Source organism: Eumetopias jubatus, unplaced genomic scaffold, assembly GCF_037043125.1.
Source record: "Eumetopias jubatus isolate StellerSeaLion01/CBP00866 unplaced genomic scaffold, mEumJub1_p1.0 scaffold_11, whole genome shotgun sequence".
NCBI lineage: Eukaryota > Metazoa > Chordata > Mammalia > Carnivora > Otariidae > Eumetopias > Eumetopias jubatus.
Genome location: NW_028274817.1, coordinates 2,679,841 through 2,700,515, shown reverse-complemented (window position 1 = coordinate 2,700,515; position 20,675 = coordinate 2,679,841). Strand labels below are relative to the sequence as shown.

Sequence of the window (20,675 nt, the reverse complement as noted above, 5' to 3'; positions counted from 1 at the left end):
TCCAAGGAAGACAAATTTATGCCGTTATGCTGCCATATATCTTGTTCACATTAATGAAATATATATGTTAAAGACATTTCTTCAGTCACTTATTTTAAGCTGTTCTTTTTTAGCTCCCAGTTTTAGCTTATTGGTCCTTTCTTATTGAAGTCATTACTGGGAAGAGTTTCAAAGTCCGCCTTCGGTCATTTTAATAATTGTACCTTTTATTTCCCAAGCCTTGGGGTTTTTTTCTAGTTTACACTCAAAATTGGTAAAAATCTCTAATAAACAATGAAAATGTGAGTATCTGTATGCGCTGATGGACACCAAATGAGAAAGTAAAGATTCAGTGAAGTCAGTTATCCAGGTGTTTTCAAGTATCTGCACGTTAGCATGATAGAGAGCAAACATCTGGATGGTTGGTTAAAAAAACTTTTTATATAGATACCTACTGTCAAGCAGGCACAGGTTAAGATTTTACAGTTCTAACAAATACAAAAATGAAGAAAGCCGACGGGATCTTACGATAATTTTTCCTTCTGCTGAATTATAAAGAGCATGCTGCCCATCTGTTCATAAATCTTTTACCTAGCCAGGAATAGTCATCTTAGGTCAGTGAATTGCATTTAATGGTACAGCGTCCTGCACCTCTGTCTTCTGGCAGAAATAGTGGCTCTCAAGCCAGGCCATTATCTATGCAAATATCAGTAAGTGGCTGCTGAACACTCACTGGCCCATGAGGCTTTTTGAGCTATTATGGGGATAATGTAAATGTGTGATTCGAGTTGAGGCTCAACTGTAGTGCCACGGGCTGAAAAATAGTTTGTGTACTCGTGTGTTTTTACTTAGGCTTTCCACTTTCTCTTTCTCCATAGAAAGTTACAGAACGAACAATATCTTTATGGTCACTGATAAACAGTAATAAGGACAAATTCAAAAATCCCTTCTATACTAAAGAAATCAATCGAGTTTTATATCCAGTTGCCAGTATGCGTCACTTGGAACTTTGGGTGAATTACTACATTAGATGGAACCCCAGAATCAAGCAACAAGTAAGTGAAGTGACAGTATTAAAAGGCAGGGATGTCTATTGATTATGACTTCTGGATTTAGATTAATGTTACTCGGTAGTGGTTTTTTGTTGTTGTTTTTTTTCAATATTGTGAGGGGGGAATGGACTAAAAAAATCACACTTGCTTTCAAATGCAACTTCAAAAATTGTTTTAATTACTGAGCTACTTATTTTGATTGGTGTTAAACTTACATCCTTGTAAATAATGTAATTTTTTTTTTTTTACTAAAATGTAAACTGATTGGAAGCTCTGGAAAATATTTGAGTTTTGATTGCTAAGGATTTCCTTCAGTTAGTGGACATTGTTACACATAATAAGAAAATTCTTTCCAGTGAGTAGACTTTGATGATCCTTCAAGGAAACAAAACATTTTCTTCTGTCTGCTTCAGGTATATGTACTGGGTCAGCTAACATCAGAGTGCATTTCACTGAGGATCCTTACTTCTGAAATAAAGATAATTGATCTGTCAGCGGATAGTACATTCAGTTGGCCATTTATCAATCAAAAAGAGAAACAATGATTTTTGAGGCAAAAGAGTCCCCATTTTGTTAAGGACACACGCAGGCTTTCCTTTCTCCCACCGCCACTCTATCCAAAATCAGAAGAGAAACACAGCCTGTGTGTAAGGGCTCGGAAGTGCCTCCAGTTTGTGATTTGTTTTCAGGGCTATAAATATTCAGTAGTCGCGATTGCTCTTTTGTAAAGGTTTGCACATTTTCCTGCGGTTTGGACGGCCGGCTACCTGTTCTCACAGGCCAGTCTTGCGTAAGCGCCAGCTTTAATCCCGCTCGAAATCGCGGGGCAACAGCAAGGCCCGGGCGCTGCATTCTGTCTCTTAGATTGTTTATCCCACTCAGGCAGCTGGCTGCACGCCAGGCTGTACCCTCTCTTCCCATTGGGGAATGCCTGCTTCAAGCTGGCACTCTCGTTTCAAGGTCTCTGCTGCTCGCATGGAAGGCTTCTGCAACTCGGTAATGGTGGAAACGTGTAATCTCTTGGAAAGTGACAGAGTCCAGGGCTTGAGAACTCTCACTTGTTTAGTTTGAGATTTGAGAAGCACAGTGAGGGAATTTATTTAGCAGTAGTTCAGCCTTTGGAATATCAAGTAAAGAGGAAATGGGAATTTTGCCAGGGTTCTAACTGCTGTTACAGAGGACATGTTCCTTTTCTAATTAAAAAAAAAAAAAAAAAAAAAAAAAAACATGTAAATGTGCAGTGTCGCCTATAAATTGATCCTTTTCTGTGTTTATTGTCACTTTTTTTTTTAAAACATTAGTAATTAGAAAGTATCACCAATTTCTGTATAGATTCTCTAATCTCCCCTCACCCATTTGTACTTGGAGAAATTCTTAAAATTCAAGGAATTTAGAGCAATTCATTTCTGAACATATAAAGGTAATAATTGTGTGACAAGTCAAGTAGGAAGAAACATCATTAGAATAACTTACTAGAGTGTATCTCCCCCCTTATTTTTATGGAGGTTAGCAAAATGGAACTGGGCCAGATAGGAACGCACATTTTTTGATAGAGGTTTCTATTTTGAGACAGTAATTGGTCTGTATTATGATCTGTGAAATTTACTCAAAAAAGAAAGTAACTTATCCTTCCTATATAGATTTTTCTGAATGTGGAGGGTACTACACATATCTTTGTATTTTCAGGGCAGCGAGGGGAGGGGCTGTGGAATACAGAGATTAAGAAGAGGTCATCTCTGGCCCCAGGAGCTCCCAGGCTGATGGGGGTGCCTAGAAACATAAGCCGGTGATGATAGTGCTCGGGGAGAAATGTCATAATGGAAGGTGTGAATTAAATGTATTATGTTTCCTTAAAGATCTCCTGTACAACATTATTTGATACAGAAATAGATTTGAATCGGATCACATAGGACTTTTTAAATTATAAAATGTAAACCTCAAGGAATATACTTAACCACTTAAAAGTTAAATTGTTGTTCAGTTGTGTGGCCCAGTTGGTATACAAACAATTACCGGGCACCTGTCGCCTTCACAGCACTGCAGTACAGTAGCAGACACAGCCCGTCCCTCTAATGAGCTCTGGCCTAGAAGAAGGCAGGATCAGTGTGCTTTTTCAAAGCAAAAACCACCAACCGTTGCTGCGACATAAAAACTCAGCGGAGTTGACGGAAAGAGCAGTGCTTACATTTGAAGAGCTGTCGGGAAGCCAGTTCGGTACGTGTATTAAGATGAGGGAATTGCTCATGCCGGAAGCAAAAGTGTTCCGTGAGTCCCGTTATAAGCCTGAACGAGGCCTTGGGCTGCCGGGGCGCCACCTATTATATGTCCTTCAGCAGCTGCCACCCTCCGGTAGCGGTTAAGCAGGCTCGCGCTGGCGAGCTCACATCTTTGCACGTTGATCGCCGAAGGATGAGAACAGGGACAATCACTTAGGAACAGGCTGACCTGCGTGGTGCTAAAGTCATTTCTGAGGGGAACGCCAAAAGGAATGGGACTCTAAAAGCTGTTTGAAGGCCAAGATACTTCCATAGCTAGCTCATGGCCCGTGTGGCGTGCTGCGCTGAGCACATTCTGGACTTCGCATTCGGTCCCGGGGGAGAGGCCGGGCTGTAGCATTTGTAGCCGCTTGACTTTAAACTTCATTTCTTGTGATTTTGCCTTTTGGACTCTTTCCTTGTAGCCTCTCAATGGTTTGCGTTTGTCTGTAGGCGAATGGCTTCTGGATATTTTGTCCCTATCACCAGACTGAATTCTCTTCATTTCGAATCATTTTTCAGGCTACTCTCTTGAGATTTCTAATTATACAGCCTTGTCATCTGCAGAAATGGTTTTTTACCTCTGATTCCTTTTTCTTGTCCAATTGTCCTTGCTGGTACGATAACAAACTGATTCTAATAGTCATCTGAAGAAAGGGAAATTTAAAAAATAGCCAGGACAATTTCGGAGGAGAATATCGAGGAAGAGCTTGCCCCGCTCTTTGCAAGGGTCGAGCCCAGAAGCAGCCTGCGCAGGTGGGGAGCCCCGGTAGGTTGATGCAGAGGGCAGAGGAAGGACCGGCGATGGTAAACTGGCCTCACACAGCAGATCAACGTGGACATTGTCTAAAATGGGTCTCCTGGTCCCCCAGAACCTGTTCCTCCTGCCATCTTTCCCATGTCGGTTCTTGGCAACTCCACCCTAGTCACTCTGGCCAGAAACCGGGGAGCCCTCCTCGACTCCCTTCTCTCTTGCACCCCTTGTGCAGTCTGTCGGCAGAGCCTGCTCGACTCGGCCTTCAAAACCCACATGACCCCAGACCCTCCGTACCAGTCCCCCCGCTGCTGGCCTGGTGCAGGCCGTGTGGTGCTGCCTCGCCTTCTAGCTGGACTCCTGAGTTCCACCCTTCCTTCTTTCTGGTGTGTTCTCAACACGGTAGCCAGAGCTATCCTTGTAAAGTATATCCCACATCCCACCGCCCCTCCACACAAAACTGTCTGGGGAGCTGCTCACCTCACCCGGCACCAAAGCCCAGGTCCCTGCAGTGGTTTCCGAGGCCTGAGCGGCATCCCACCAGTCCTGCACCTCTTACCCTGGTCTGCTTCCTTTCCAGAATGTTCCTCACCTTTGAACACTCCCTGGAACTCAGACTTGTGGTATTCTTCGCTTGTCTGTCTCCCTCTGCTGGAAGGAAAATGCCATAAAAATGGGGATTTGGGCCTCCTTTGTTCACTGATGGATCCCAAGTGCCCAGAACAGTGGCTGCCCTCAGCTGAATATACAGAGAAAAATGGACAAAAGACATTAGCAGGTTGTGCACAGCATCTACTGGGTGTCACGCACTCTACCAAGCATTCCTGTTCTTTTTTTTTTTTTTAAGACTTTATTTGAGTGCACGAGAGAGAGAGAACACACAAGCAGGGAGGGCAGAGGGGGAGGGAGAAGCAGGCCCCCCGCCGAGCAGGGAGCCCGATGCGGGGCTCGATCCCAGGACCCCGGGATCATGACCTGAGCCGAAGGCAGACGCTTAACCGACTGAGCCACCCAGGCGCCCCCGAGCATTCCTGTCCTAATGCCACATGTGCCTTTCTGAAAAACTTCACATTCTGCAGTCACAGGAAAGAAACAGGGCTTACAGGAAGAATAGGATTAGGAGCAAGGAGGAGACCTTCCAGCCCGTGGACGTTCGCAACCAGAGCTCTAATGGAAACACCAGTGCAGGCCCCTGGCTGGCTCAGTCGGGAGAGCATGCAGCCCTTGGTGTCAGGATTGTGAGTTCGAGCCCCACACTGGATGTAGAGGTGACTTAAAAATACAGTCTTAAAAAAAGAAAGAAAAGAAAGGGGCGCCTGGGTGGCTCAGTTGGTTAAGCGTCGGCCTTCGGCTCGGGTCGTGGTCCCACGGTCCTGGGATCGAGTCCCAGAATCGGGCTCCCTGCTCAGCGGGGAGTCTGCTTCTCCTTCTCCCTCTGCCGCTCCCCCTGCTTGTGTGCATTATCTCTCGCTCTCTTTCCCTCACAAATGAATACATAAAATCTTAAAAAAAAAAAAAAAGAAAAAGAAACACCAGCGCCACTAGAAACGCCGGCACCGTCACATGTCTGTGGCATTTTTATCTGGCCTCTGTCAACCACTCCTTGGCAGCTTGTGGTGGGTCGAATGGTGTCCCCCTAAAAGACATGTCCACTCTGAACCTGGGAATGTGACCTTGTTTGGGAAAGGGGTCTTTAGAGATGTTACTAAGTTAAGGATCTGAAGATGCCATCCTCCTGGATTTGGAGTGGGCCCTACATCGCGTGACAGGTGTCCTTACAAGAGAAAACGGAAGGAGATTTGAGCCGCAGACACTTATGGGGAGAAGGCGCTGTGAAAACAGAGGAGGTGGGAGGGATGCAGCCACAAGCCGGGGAAGCCCCCCCCCCCCCCCGCCGAAGCTGGAAGAGGAGAGGAAGGAGCCTGCCCTGGAGCCTCCAGAGGGAGCACTGCACTGCTGACAGCCTGATTTCAGGTTTCTGCCCTGCAGAGCTGTGAGAAAATACGTATCTGTTGTATTAAGCACTCCCCCCCCACCCTGTTTTGTGTTCATTTGTTATGGCGGCCCCAGAAAGCTCAGACACAGTCTTAACCCCCAGGGTTCCTGCTGTCTCCTCGAGGCTCTGGTGCAGCCCACTCTCGTCCACATTACGGATCCAGGCCAGGGTGCGGTCTGCTTCATCAGTGCGTTGTCTCCACAGCTTCCATGTTGGGGCTCATAGCCTAACGCGGTGGAAAGCAGGATGGTTCCAGAAGCCACTAGCGCTGAAGGAATGCACTTCCGTAGACTTCTGGCCTCTTTCTTAATGTCTTCATATACTGCTCGAGCTTTCTGGGAGCTTGCCTTTAATCACCTCAAAAACACTGGTGAGGGAGTCTTCTGGGGGCTGTCCTATCGTGTATCTTGGCCTTGGGTGGGTGATCGCATTAGTGTATGTCTATGTAAAGGCTCACTGAGCTGAACATTTTAAGCTTTGTACACATTCCTGTCTGTAATTCATACATCAGTACGAAGGTGTAAAAAGTCCGCACGCTGGGGAGCATCACGTTCTGTTCTAGCCTGACCTCTAACCTCCGGGCCGCCGCGAGACCCCCATTCATCAGTGAAGCAGGACTGACCGTGTTGGCTGCCCTCGCTGTCCCAAAAATCCCGTGAGGTCTGTGCCGTTTTTAGTCCCATTTCGCCGGTGGGGAAATGGAGGCATCCAGGTTAAGTCCGGCAGCTGGTAAGAGGCAGACCCGAGACTGACCCCGAGGCTGAGGGGCGTCGGCCCTGCAGTTCGCAGCTATGAGTTGACACGGGCAGTAGCACGTGAAAAGAGGCGCTAGAGCAGAACGGTGCAAACTAAAGCTGCCCTGAGATGCCACCTTATAGTCACCAGATTGGCCAAAACCAGAAAACAATTGCTCTTGTATCCCAAGCGCTGATGAGGACGTGGAGCCCCAGACATCACTAGTGACGGAGCGTAAGGTCATACCGCCACCTCAGAGAACGGTTCGGCAACATGTGATAAAGCTGAAGAGACCACGCTGTCCTCCCCGGCAGGCCCCCCCACCCCCACCCCCAGGAAACTGCCTTCAAGACCCATTAGTGTATGTGCACGAGGACAACACAGCATTGCGTGTAGTAGCGGGACCACTGGACGTCCCCGGGTATCTGTCACTGCGGGCGTGCAGAGATCAGCTGTGCTTTATTCATTCAGTGGGACTCAACCGGGATCGAAATCAGAAACATGGGTGAAAATGTCAGGTGATAAATACAGAATACCACCATTAATGTAACTTTCACAAGATCGACAATAATAGCGTATTTTGTTTCCAGATACTCATGTATAGGAAAAGTATCATAAATCTGCATGGGAAAGAAGGCCACACGCCAACCTGGGAAGAGTTGTTGCCTCTGGGAACGAAAGAGGGCAGTGGGCCTGGAGCCGGGGAACACAGGAGACCGGAGCCGTGTCTGGGTTGATAAACCTTAAAAAGATGGCAAGGCATATGCGAGGCAAATGCAAGGCCACGTGTACATGAGCTTCTTTCTTGGTGGCGAAGAGCTGGGTGTTTTACCCTTGTACTTTTCTGTATTTTTGGCGTCTGTGCATTAAAGGTCAGTACGAGGGTGTCTTGTAACACCTGTTTGTGCTTCCTTCCAGCAGCCCAATCCAGTGGAGCAGCGGTACGTGGAGCTCTTGGCCTTGCGCGACGAGTACATACAGCGGCTCGAGGAACTGCAGCTTGCCAGCTCGGCCAAGCTCTCCGATCCCTCAACTTCGCCTTCTGGTCCTTCACAGATGATGCCCCACGTGCACACTCACTTCTGAGAGGGAACCCTGGTGCCGCGTTAGAGCTCTGACTAAAGGAGATGGTTGACTTTCATTTAGGGCCTCTGTACAAAGTAGATTAAAATATTTGCCTCCGTGTAGAACTTGAACTAACATAATCTTAAACTCTTGAATATGTGCCTTCTAGAATACATATTACAAGAAACCTAGTGTCTACAGGGCAATCAGAAGAAAGGAGCCAAGATGGGGTTTTGGAAAATCCTGACACCTTTCGAGAACAGTTTTTGAAAGATAAAATTGAAATTGAATTTACCTCTTTCGAAATACTGTGTATACAATACGTATTTTGTGGGCTTAATTGGAACGGCATGATTTTAAACTTAAGTGAAAAAAGATGTTTGTGAACCGGATTTTCCTTAGGCTGCTTCTAATAGTTGCTTTGGAGTAAAACGAGCCCAAATGTGAAAGATGTTATTGCCAAAACCAGATCGAGCCCATCTTCTGAGGCATCATCCAAAATCAAGGTGTTTAAATAATTGCCAAACTTTATACCATCGTAAGTGGTGGCTTAAAGAGAAATAGCTGTGTAGATGAGTTTTTCGTTATTTTGAAATTTTGGAATCTGAAGTGTTTTCCCCCAATTTTCAAGAGGAGCATATTTTTATATTACACTGATGGGGCCCAGTCAAATATGATTTTTTTTAAATTTTTTTTGCCAGTTCTATTTTCTAAGTTCTTCCCGTGAGCTTGCCTAAAATTCTGGTCCATTTTCAGGTTGTGGAAACCCCCTTATATAGCACTGTTTGAGGATGTCGGGGGCATTATGCTGCTTTGGTGAATGTTTTCGCAAACGTCGCTCTAGTCAGACCAGCTTATCTGCCAAAGTGTGGGGTTGACCATCTTGGATGTATGAGCTGTTGCTAGAGCATCATTCTTTGAAATAAAAGCCGCAGATGTACATTTGTTGAGCGTATTCTTGAAAGTATTGTATTTCAATTTACATGGTGTTGGATGCCCCTCCCCCCAAGCGTGCATTAAACTGGTTCTACAAATTTTTACTTGAAATGTACCCGGCAGTTTGCTTTTTCAGGTTTTTGGGGAGTTTTTTTTGTTTTGTTTTGTTTTTGTTTTTGTTTTTGGTAGTGGTACTAGTGGTAAATGAAGTTTCAAATGCAGTTCTATTTGATAGCTGAACTAATTCATTTAGTTAAGTATATTTGTAAAAGTTAAGGCTAGAGTTAAAACAATTAATGTTTTACAGTGATTTGTAAAGGACTATTTATAGCTAATATGGTTTTGTTTTCAATGAATTAAGAGAGATTAAATATATATCTTTGTAAATTATTTTATGTCATAGCTTAATTGGTCTACCAAATAAGACATCTCAAATACAGTAGTATCGTGTATAAATTTTGTATGTATAAGAAATTTTATTAGACATCCTCTTGCTTTTTGTAAACGCTGTAAATATTTCATAAATTAACAAAGTGTCACTCCATGAAAAGAGAAAAGCTAATACTAATAGCTTAAAGGATTTTGTGAAATGTCATGAAAAAGTTTTCATGACAATAATGACTAAAGACCTGCTGTAATAAATGTATTAACTAAAATAGCACTCTGTTTTCAGGGGTGTAACTGTGTGTCGGGGGGTGGTGTTTGGGTGTCTTTTCTTTTCCTGGCTCAACTTCACATGCTCTTTGTCTTACTGTCAGCCTTGCAGGCCTCTCCCAAAACTCAGCAATATGGGACATTTAACTGTATTAACGGTGCCAATTTTAAGCCACAGCTGTCTTTCTTAAAGTCCGGAGGGCTTCCGCAGAAGAGCCAGGGTGCGTAGATGTGAGACTTCAGACTCTGGATGCGGACCACAGTGGCCAGTGTTAAGGGAGGGTGAGACATTGGCCCGAGTAAGCCGTAGTTGGTGTCTCTTGCGGTAAGAATTCAAAATTGTTTTCAAATAGTACAGCCGGTTGGAAATTATGTGCATTCTAAGAATGCTAAATAGTTCTAGCAGTAAACTAAAATTAACCATTTTTTGGAAATCTGAGTGGGACTCTTAAAAGATTAAGTGTATCTTTGAAAACTCTCGAGTATTTGAAATAACTCTGCAAAAGGTTCTTCCTCAGACTTTGCTGTGTTGAGTTCTCACTGCAGCCTCACGGTTCTCCGTGGCATGTTGTCATCCCTGTTTTCCAGCCCGGGGGACTGTCATTGCTCCGAAGTCCCACAGCATCGAAACTAATGTGCACAGGCGTCACACTGAATTCTACGTCTCTCGAGTTCCCAGTGAATAGCCTTAGCTCTGCCATCGGGAATGAAATAGAATAATCTCTCTTCTGGGGCAGCCCTTCAAATAATTTGAAATCATATATATTTTTGATAATATAATAGTTTTCCCTAACTATGGTCCTAGCACTTTCTGATCTACTTTTGATAATGCAATGAAGCTTACCCTTCTTTTTTGGTAGGAATAATACTCAAAACTCTCAAAATAAGCTGACTAGTAGTTCGTCCCCTGCAGCCCTCTCCACAGAACACAGATTTGTGGTGTCGGTCATTCGGACAGCTCTTGTGGCGTGTGGGGCATTGGATGAAAGCAGGACCATATAAAGGGAATGTTCTTGAGTGTGAGAGTTTTTCACACAGTATCTACACCTGTGACTGGAGGGGATGGCCATCAGAGCAGAAGCACAGGGGACCCCCAAAGCAAATAAGAAACATATGCAGGGCGCATCCCACAAATAAGGAGGATTAGCACATCTACAGGAAAATACTATGGTTGAAATAGACTGCGGTTGAATTGTTGGAGGTTCACAGAATCCCTCACTAAAAGCACGATGCTGGAATACCAATACTTGAAGTGAGTCTAATCCTCCAACATCTATTGGTGGGCTTATACCTTAATTAAGGAATTACTAGCGAAGTCTTTTGTATTAAATGTATTTCGAAGATGAAAGATCAGCAAAACGAAGCATGCTCATTTCCTTATGAGGCTTAGCTTCAGACACGGATTAGTCCTTATTTGCGAAGGCAATAATGTATTTAACCACGTAGGGTAGCTACACATTTACACATGACCGTTAGGTCCTGACGGTTCATTTTTCCAGTAGCTTTGGACAACATGACTTACTCATTTACAGCTGGTAATACTTACGTGCTTCTGAAATTGACTGCATTTTCCAGTGCATTCCATATAAATTACAAAAGAAAGTCGTTCACCTCGTTTCGGGGGCCTGATCACACAAACTTGTCTTAGGATGCATGGAGACCTGGGCTTCTGTCTGAGCTCTGGAACTCCTTGGATGGAAGGTGTGAGGCGCTCCCAGCTCCCAGATGTGAAGGATCTGGAGGCCTGGAGGAGGCCTCAGTGTCCACTGTTCAGCTAGGGTATGGGCCTCACGTTCTCGAAGGTTCCTTCCAGTTCAAATGGCCCTTCCCAGAAAATGCATTTTAATCACTCGTGCCCATATAAGATTTATGGCACAAAACAGCACTTGCCTCACACATTAGCTTCCTGTTTCTGCTACAAGAAATCACCACAAACTTAGTGGTGATTATCTTACAAAGGCATTTATCTTCTTACAGTTCTAGAGGGGTCAGAAGTCTGAAATTGGTCTCACTGGCCTAAAGTCAAGGTGCCGGCAGGGCTGCGTTCATTCTGGAGGCCCTAGGGGAGAGTCCTTTTCCGGCTTCTCGTGGCCGCCTGCTTCCCCGGACCCGTGGCCCGTCTCTAAAGCCAGCAGCAGAGCATCGTCAAATGTCTGGACTCTGACTCTTCTCCCTCCCTCACTGACATTTACGGGCCCCTGGCAATACCGGGCCCACCTGGGTAACCTAGGCCAGTCTCCCCATCTCAGGGCCAGCTAACTGGTAACCTTAGTTCCCTCCGCTACCCTAGCGCCCCCTTGCTGTGTAAGCTACCGTATTCCCAGGTTCTGGGGATTAGGAGGTGGACATGTTTTGCGGGGAGTATAGTGTTCGGCACCCCCCCCCCAGTAAAGGGAGTCCCATTTAGGGACCAAGGGAGTTGAACTCTATACTATCTAGCATCCCCTCAACCTTATAAGATTGATAGGGTTTTTTTGGTTTTTTGGTTTTTGAGTTTTTTGTTTTTTGTTTTTTGTCTTTTGTCATTCTATAGATGAGACTAAGGCTCGGAGCCAGGAGTGCTTTTATAAAGTAAGGTCACCTCAACAAAGACTGTCTACTATGACCCAGACCTGTGCCAGCCGTTTTTTATTTGGAAACAGAAATGAGTAAAACAGTGGCCTCCTTCAAGGAGCGCCTAGCCCAGAGGGAAGACGGTTCGGTTAATGGCTAATTCCCATGCAGGGTGCCGCCTGCTCTGACAAAGGACGGGAGGTCAGGGAGGAACTTCGCGGGAGTGCCGTCAGAACCGAGTCTGGAAAGTTAAGTAGGAGCTCGGTCACATCTGTCTTTGGGGAAATGCACGTTCAAACCACACTGAGATACTATCCCACACCCATGTATTGGCAAAACTTTTAAAAGTCTGGCAATCCCAAGCATTAAAAAGGTGGTGGGCCGATAGGAATTCTCATACACTGCTTTGGAGAACAGTTGGCATCATCTGGTAAAATCGATGCCTACCCTACGATGTAGCATTTCCACTCTCAGTCATACAGATGCCCTTGAGAAATAAGAACTTCTATGCACCAAAAGACATGTACAAGAATATTCATAGCATTGTTTCTAATGCCCCCCCCAAAACTTGAAACACCTCAAATACCCATCTACAGTAGAACGGATGAGTTGTGGCGTATTCACACAGTGGAATTCTATGCACCCAGGACGAATGATCAAACCACAGCTACATACAACACAGATGACTCTCATAAGCTTGTGGGTTGAAAGAAGCCAGAAATAAAAGAATACATACAATAGTACTCCATTCGTCGAAGTTCAAAACCAAACAAAACTCTTTTTTTGGCGTGTATACATGGTAAAACAACAAAGAGAAGGGAACAGTACAAATCGAAGTATCTGGTACTTTAGACGTGATGCAGTATGTACAGAACCCAAAGGAAGTTGGTGTTCCCGGATCGTAAGGTGCACGGGCCTGGAAGAGGATCGAGACGTAGGCAGGGGCTGGTCAAGGAACTCCCTCCGGGCCACGGTAAAGAACGGGTATTTTCTTCCCTAGGTCATAGGAGCCACTGACGGGGTCCCCTGGGGCAGGGGAGGGACGTGATTAAAAGCGAGCCACTGTGGCAGCCAGTGGAGGGTGGGTTGCAGGGTGGCAAGATGGGGGACAGGCCGGCTGGAGGCTCTTGTAGTTGACCAGACACAGAGGACCGGGCCTGGATGGAGTGTGGATGAGTAGAGAGAATATCAGGGTGGAGGAGCAAATGGGGGCAGTGCTGAGGCCTGTTTGGGACATGCTGAGCATACTGTATACAGAAAAACAGATTTGCGGATAAAATCGCCCAGCAGGGCCCCTGGCACGTGGTAGGTGCACAACAGATATTTATCTGAACGCATGAGGCAGTGAATGAAGGAAGGAAGGAAGGATAGGCAGGACCACGCTGCTCTTTCTAGACAGTTGAGTATAAAGAAAGAAGAGAGATTGGATCATAGCCATTGGGAGAGTGGACCAGGAGAATGTGCCTTTTTTTTTTTTTTTTTAAGATTCTACTTATTTGAGAGAGCATGAAGGAGCACAAGCAGGGGGAGGGGCAGAGGGAGAGGGAGAAGCAGGCCCCCCCCGAAGAGCAGGGAGCCTGATGCGGGGCTTGATCCCAGGACCCTGGGATCATGACCTGAGCCGAAGGCAGGCGCTTAGCTGACTGAGCCACCCGGGCGCCCCGAGAATGTGCTTTCTGAAGGAAGAGACTTAGGTGTATCATCTATGGGGAGGAAGGAGTTGGGGGAGAGCAAGAGGTTCAAGGCCCCAGAGTGGGCGTGAGCCCCAGGATATAGGCAGAGAGGGATTTGCCTTGAACAACAGAAGGGACTTCTGTTTCTCAGCTTTAGAGGAGGAGGGTTGGTACAGATAAAGCAACATTTGTGGAGGGGTGTGGTAGCAGGATCATGGCTCCCCAGAGATGTTCACGTCCTAATCTCCAGAACCTGGGATTATGTGAGGTACCATAGAAAAAGGAAATCAAGGCTGCCGCTAGAATTCACGGGGCTAATAATTAGATGGCCTTGAGTTGGGGAGATCATCCTGGACTATCGAGGTGGGTCCCCAAGCATCCTTAAAATTGGAAGAGGGCTCACCTCGCCATTGCTGGCTTTGAAGATGGAGGAAGGGGCCGTGAGCCAAGGAATGTGGCGGCCTCCAGAAGCGGGAAAAGGCGAGGAAATGGATTCACCCCCAGAGCCTCCGGAAGGTACACAGCCGTACTGACACGTTGATTTTTGTCCAGTGAGACCTGTGTCAGACTGCTGACCTACAGAACTGCACGAGAATAAATGTACGTCGTTTGACCCGATTAATGTGTGGCAATTTGTTACAGCACCAGCAGGAAAAGAATACAAGGAGGGTACAGAAGGAATGGAATTAATCAGGCATGGTCCTCCTCCTCATTCCATTTTCTTAAGCAACATCTGCAATATCAGAGGACTGTCAGCAAATTCAAAATGGCCCAGAGCAGAGGCGGAGGAAGATGAAAATGTTCCTGAGAAGCAGGCTCTGTGGTACGTAGTCCAAACTGACTTCCCCAGTAACGGTCACAAATCTCAGGCACCAGGCTTATGGCGCCCCCAGGTGCTTGACAGAAGCTAATGCAATGCTCTAGAGGAACACATCTTCATCCTCAGCCTCTAGGAATTCTCACAGATCATTTTCCAAGGAACATGAACAGTTTGCAATAAAAAACAGCAAAGATAGAAAGCCCTCAGTGAAAACCAACGGGAAGGACAGATAGCAGGGGAGGACTTGTACAGGCTCATGAGAGCCAGCGGTGAGCCTCTCTCTTCAGCCATTCAGTATTCCGCGATGTCAGGAGAGTGGTCTGAAACTGGCCAGGGTAGAAGGGTTTATACCACAGAAATCAGCAGATGCTACAAACCAGGGTGGTTGTTTGTTTGTTTGTTTGTTTCAGAGAGCTGATAATTAAAACTTTATCAGCACACCACTGGGTGCAGGTTATATAAAATTACTATGCCTATTATCTTTAAAGAAATAAAATCAAAGTGACCTTGAGTTTAGCAGTGAGTGGTCAGATACAACACCAAAAGCACAACCTAGGAAAGAAAAAAATTGACATGATGGACCTCATTCGAATTAAAAACATCTGCTCTGTGAAACACACTGTTCAGAGAACGAGAAGACAAGGCACAGAGTGGGAGAAAATATTTGCAAAACACATATCTGATGATATCTGATATCATCAGGTTTATAGGAAAATCGGGTGGGAAGTACAGAGGGTTCCTAGGCACGCTTCACAGAGGATAAACCCACCCTCCACTGGCTGGAGTCCACCGGGGCAGGGGAGTGACGGGATCAAATATGAGCCACTGGGAGAGAAAGGGCTTGCCCTTCCCCTTCTGGTGGGCCTTCTTTCCGGTGGGCCTCACCTGCTAGCCTCCTGCAAAGCACAGCTTCCTCCAGGGCTTGGCTCCTGAACATGCAGCATCTTCCGTACTGGCTCCTGCATGTATTAAGCAGGCCTTTTATTTTCGGTACTCTGATGCTTTGATGGCTGACCCTCACAGGGTTATACACTTCCTAGAGACGGTGAATAACCGTCCTGCAAACACACTTTACGAATGTAAACCAACCAGTCCAGAGCCCTTATCCCCAACCACCTCCTTTGTCTAAAGGCTTTCACACTCCAGGCCCCTGTCCCTCTGCTGTCATCACCCCCAGGGCCAGGTACCAGGCAGCTGCTGAAATTACTCCAACCAGCCAATCCTCAGGCTGTTTGCCCTGCCTCGCCCCTCCCTTCCCTTAGAAACCACAATAATGCCCCCGGGCCCCCTCCCCGCCTCGTGACTGACCCTGGTGCTTTTCCGTGTGGCCTCCGGTGGCGTGGCATGTCCCCTCCTTTTGGGATCTGTGACTATAACAGTCTTTTCAGGGGCCATCATCCCTTTACTTACTAGTCAAACTCTTGTTACTCCAATCCCGTCAGCAGTTCTTCCTGTCGAACTCTCCCTGTTCAAGCGACCCCGTGGTTTCAGTCTCCTGATTAGTCCCTGACTGGTACAGCCTACTGGGTCCCATAATCATTTGGAATCGTGTTTTCTTCATGGAATGTTTGACAGGGGAAGTTGTGGTTTTTGTTGCTGCTTTTCAATAGAGACCAAGCATCTGTTTCCAGAATGTCATACGAAGTAAAAAGGGGCTGAACAAAAGTGTAGAATTTCGGTGGGTGGCCATCTCCAGAATTAGAAACATTCCCAAACTGATTGCACATCATTATAAGGATGACTTGTATCTCTGCCACGCATGATTAACTGAAAGTTGAATTTTGGAATGCTCTTTATACGGCCGATCTTTGTAACGGGCCAGCATCCTGTGCTCTGGAACTGAGTTTGAACAGTTTAGAAAATAATTACCACCATGAGAAAAAAACTTAACAGAGAATCTGTAGCTTTATGTTTTGCTTTTTTTATAGCCAATGTCCACAACCGTTTAAAAAGAGAATTTCAGGAAACTTATAAAAATACACATAAGACAAAAATAAGCGAGTTCATCAGGGAAATGAGAACACAAAAGCAGGAACAATAGATGAGGTAAGCAGATAGAATGCAAGCTTCAAGATCTTGGGCACTTACCAGAAGCATGTCACATATGTGTTTCTAAAGTCTTCAGCCAAGCACAGATGACACGATTGGTTTTATAATTCACAGCGTCCCTCAGCTAAAAATTAAATCAGTTGTTCCAAGAAGAACAACTCTTCCTGGTATGGAAACCAGGGTGGCTTTCTCTCATTGTTCACCCAATCCACCGGATTTCCTCAAGTTCCATCCATTTTGTCCCCCTCGAAAACGAGTCATCTCCGTATGGCCACAAAGCCTAGTACAATGTCACACGCGTACTAAGCACTCAATAATGTTTAAGGGAATGAATGTATACATTTCTACCAATTTCTGTGAAAAACGCAAATGCTTCCGCGACAAGTCTCTTGGAAAGTAATAACGCGATGGCAAATGGCAAGATATTCAAAGAGGCCTTGGAATTTGAATGCATTTTTTGTAGTTTCATTTCCAGGGCCCATGCCGGCTTGGAAATCCAGTGTTCTCCCCACTGACACATGAATGTCTGTCTTAGGTCAGGCAGGGATCTGAGCGCACAGGAGAGGGGGCTGGTAATCCTGCCAAGAAGGGGGTGCTGGGGCACTCTTAGCAGCTGACATCCCTGCAGCCAGGGCCTGGGGGCCGAGCCGACCATGTGAGTCTGCTTGGAGCTCAACGTGGGCCACATCATGAAGGACAAGTGTTTATAGTTGTCATTAAATAATAATAGCTTATGTCACGCTCACCATGTGCCGCCCACTGGCCTAAGTGCTTTACATGTATTAAGATTCCCTTCAATGGCCACAGCAAGACCAGGATGAGCTGTGTTAGCCGTGGTAGTGGCAGACGAGGAAACTGAGCACAGAGAATCACTCGCCCCAAGTTAGCCCCGTGCTGGCGGGTGGAGCCGGTTTTGAACCAAACTGCGGTGGCCAGGCCAGGAGTCTGGGCCAAAGACTCAGAGTCTCGTCAAAGCAAAACACCGAAGAATACCTTTCTCATCCCTAAATGAACACATCTCCCCCTCCCCACTGTTCACTGCCTGTAAACTTCAGCCCCGAATGACAGCAAGCCAATGATCCCTGCTATTTCAGAGTTGGGAAGAGAAATGGGTGATCCCTATATAATATCTGATATTTTAGCTTATATTTGAAGATGGATAACTTTGGCATTCACAAATTCATAACATTCACAACAGATTGCCAAACCCTCCACTGAAGGTCTTGCAAAGGCAGATCCAGCCCTTCTGCTCCCCAGTCTGCCCTGGGGCCGGAAAGCCCGGCTGCCATAGGTGGCAAAGAAATCACGTGCTTTTCTTCCCACTTGCCTGAGCCTCGTGGGGTAGTGTTCCAGAACGGAAAGAACTCCTCCAAACTCTGCACAACGAACGGGTCAATGGAAGGCCTAACATTTGCTCTGGAAGCTGGAGGCTGTTGTATAAAGTCCCTACTTGGCAACCAGATGCTGCAAAAAAACCCTCGTGTGCTTTGGTTTGGGTTTGGGTTTTGGGTTTTTTCACGCTATTGGTGCATGCCATCCAAAAGTCTGGGAGTAACTGGTTTGAACTCGGTGTCTCCCTTTCTTCCCCTCCGTGATGGATCACTGTATGTATCAATGTCACTGGGCCACAGGATGTCCAGATATCTGCTTAGACGTTATCTCTGAATGTGTCTGTGAGGGTGTTTCTGGGAGATTAACAGTTGAACGGCCAGACTGAGTAAAGAAGATGGCCCTCCCCTCGGCGGGTGGGCACCCGCCAATCCACTAAGGGCCTGAATAGAACAAAATGGCTAAGATGAAACTCCTCCTGCCTGACCCGTGAGCTGAGACATCCCTCTCCTGCCTCAGTGCTCCTTGTTCCCCAGCCTGCAGATGGCAGATCTGGGACTTCTCAGCCTCCAGGATGGCCTGACCCAATTCCTCATAATAAATCTCATTATGCAGACAGGGAGAGATTCTGTCTCTTTGGAGAACCCGACTACACGTTGTAGCCATTTCTCAACCCAGTTGTCGCCCGAAAGTGCTCTCATCAATTCCACACCATCTTCACTGCCGAATCCAGGGGACACCTCTCTGCCCCATCTGACCAGTGTCTCGGCACCACTTGACACTCTGGATCATTCCTTCCCACTTAAAACTCTGTTCTCTTCGCCCCCAGGATGCCTCTACCCTGGCTCTTTCCCTGGTCTCTGAAGATGACTTTCTCTCTTCCTTTGGAGTCCATGATAATCTCAGCTGCTGGACCTTGTCCTGACTGCTTCAGTGTGGCTGCCTTAAGGGGGGATTTATGGAGTGAGGCAGAAAGCATGTCTCTGAAACATGCTCGGCAGGTTGAGGCCAGTGGAGTCGCCAGAGCTCTGGAAGTGTGGGGTCTCTGGATAGCAGTTGACATGGGAAGGAGAGCTTGACACACTGCATTTGTAGAGCCCTTGACATAAGACTGAGGACATTTCATGTCAATATCAAAGAATGAGGGGTGGTAGAGATCACGGGGCACAGAGCCAAAGCCTCCTAAACCACCCTTCAGCCCTGTCTGTAATTTTAAACTGATGGCTGAGGCCTTCTGGATAAATTTGGAGGCACGACTAAGTAATCTGTGGCTGATGGAGGCACAGGAATTAATAACTCCACTCATTTAGCTGTACTTACTTCAAGTGTCGTTGAGAACATCAACCTCACAAAAGGACCTTCGGACCCTGTGTTGGCTCATTTTATGCGTCAAGTTGGGTAGGCCGTAGTGCAGAGGTGTTTAGTCAAACACTAATCTAGATAGTTCTGTGAAAGTATTTTGTTTATGTGATTAACATTTAAATCAGCAGACTCTGAGTAAAGCAGATTGCTCTCCAAATGTGGGTGGGCCTCATCCAGTCAGTTGAAGGTCTTAAGAGCAAAGACTGAGGTCCCCTCAAAAACGAAGGAACTCTACTCCAGACTCTGACTTCAGACTCAGGTCAGGACTGCTACATGCTGGAATTTCCAGTCTGCTGGCTGACCTGCAAACTCCAGACTTGTTCACAATTGTGTGAGCCAATTCCTTAAACGAAATCCCCCTTTGTCTGTCTCTCTTTCTGTCTGTACCCACAGACACCCTCTATGGGTTCTGTTTCTCTGGAGAACTCTGACCTGATATCTTTGGTAGACATTCTGGTCCCCCCATTATGTCCATGCCTTAATCCCTGAACCTGTGAATATGTTATGTTACATGGCAAAGGGGGGAATTTGCAGATATAATTAAGGTTACAGACCTTAGGCTGGGGGGAGTATCCTGTGCCATTCAGGTGGGTCCTATTTAATCACATGAGTTCTTAAAAGCAGAGAACTTTCTCTGGCCAGCCGCAAAAGAGATGCTTCAGGAGGGGAAGCCAGAGAGATCAAAGAATAAGAGGGGCTCGACCCACCACTGCTGGAAGGGGGCCACATGGAAAGCACAAAAAGGAATGAAGGCAGCCTGTGGGAGCTGAATGAGCTGGATTCTTCCCCAGAGCCTCCAGAAAAGAGCCCAGCCCTGCCAACACCTTGATTTCGACCTTGTGGTACCCTAAGCAGAGGACCCAATTGAGCCCACCGGGGCTTCTGACCTACAGAAACTTCGAGAAAGTAGATGTGTGTGGTTTAAGCTGCTAAGTTTGTGGTAATTTCTTATGGCAGCAATAGAAAATGAATTCAGTGCCTAATATTGTGTTGAGAAAAGTCTTGAAACATACATGTTAGACAAGCCAACATTTTTAAATGTGGCTAGATGGTGCTTCTGGAATGAATGGGGTTAATGCTGGACTTGTTACAAACCTGGATCCGAGGCAGCAATGTTTTGCAAGGACACACAGAACCTAAGTCCATCTGTTGCCACATTTATCAGGAATTGCTTTGGGCTAAACAGCACAATAATAGACACAAAAATGAACACCACGAACTGAACACACTCCCAGGGCTGGAGCCACAGACGGCACCAGGCTTTGCTTTATGATGCAGACAGCCTCTACTGTTGCCTACAAAGACTGGATCAAAATCTTACTGTTCTAAATTGCCATTAGGACCCCTCCAAACAACGGGACCATTTCTCTGCAGGAGCATTCATGTGTTGTCCCACAGAAGATGAGATTTGCTCATTCCTAGCAAAATGATCTTTTTGAGAAACTCATTTGATAAGGAATCCT

At 46.3% G+C, this 20,675-nt stretch overlaps 1 protein-coding gene across 5 annotated transcripts in view; it reads left to right on the top strand.

Moving 5' to 3' along the window:
- Positions 1-9,421, top strand: part of MTM1 (myotubularin 1) — a 95,287-nt gene extending 85,866 nt beyond the window's left edge. For 3 of the 5 annotated variants that reach the window (XM_028091967.2, XM_028091974.2, XM_028091968.2), the window contains 2 exons: positions 858-1,034; positions 7,690-9,421. In XM_028091967.2, coding sequence (XP_027947768.1) covers positions 858-1,034; positions 7,690-7,857 — 345 coding nt within the window. In that variant the 3' untranslated portion in view covers positions 7,858-9,421. The remainder of the gene's footprint in view (positions 1-857; positions 1,035-7,689) is intronic. The other 2 variants (XM_028091966.2, XM_088028603.1) reach the window with 2 other exon arrangements.
- Positions 9,422-20,675: the final 11,254 nt, after the last annotated feature.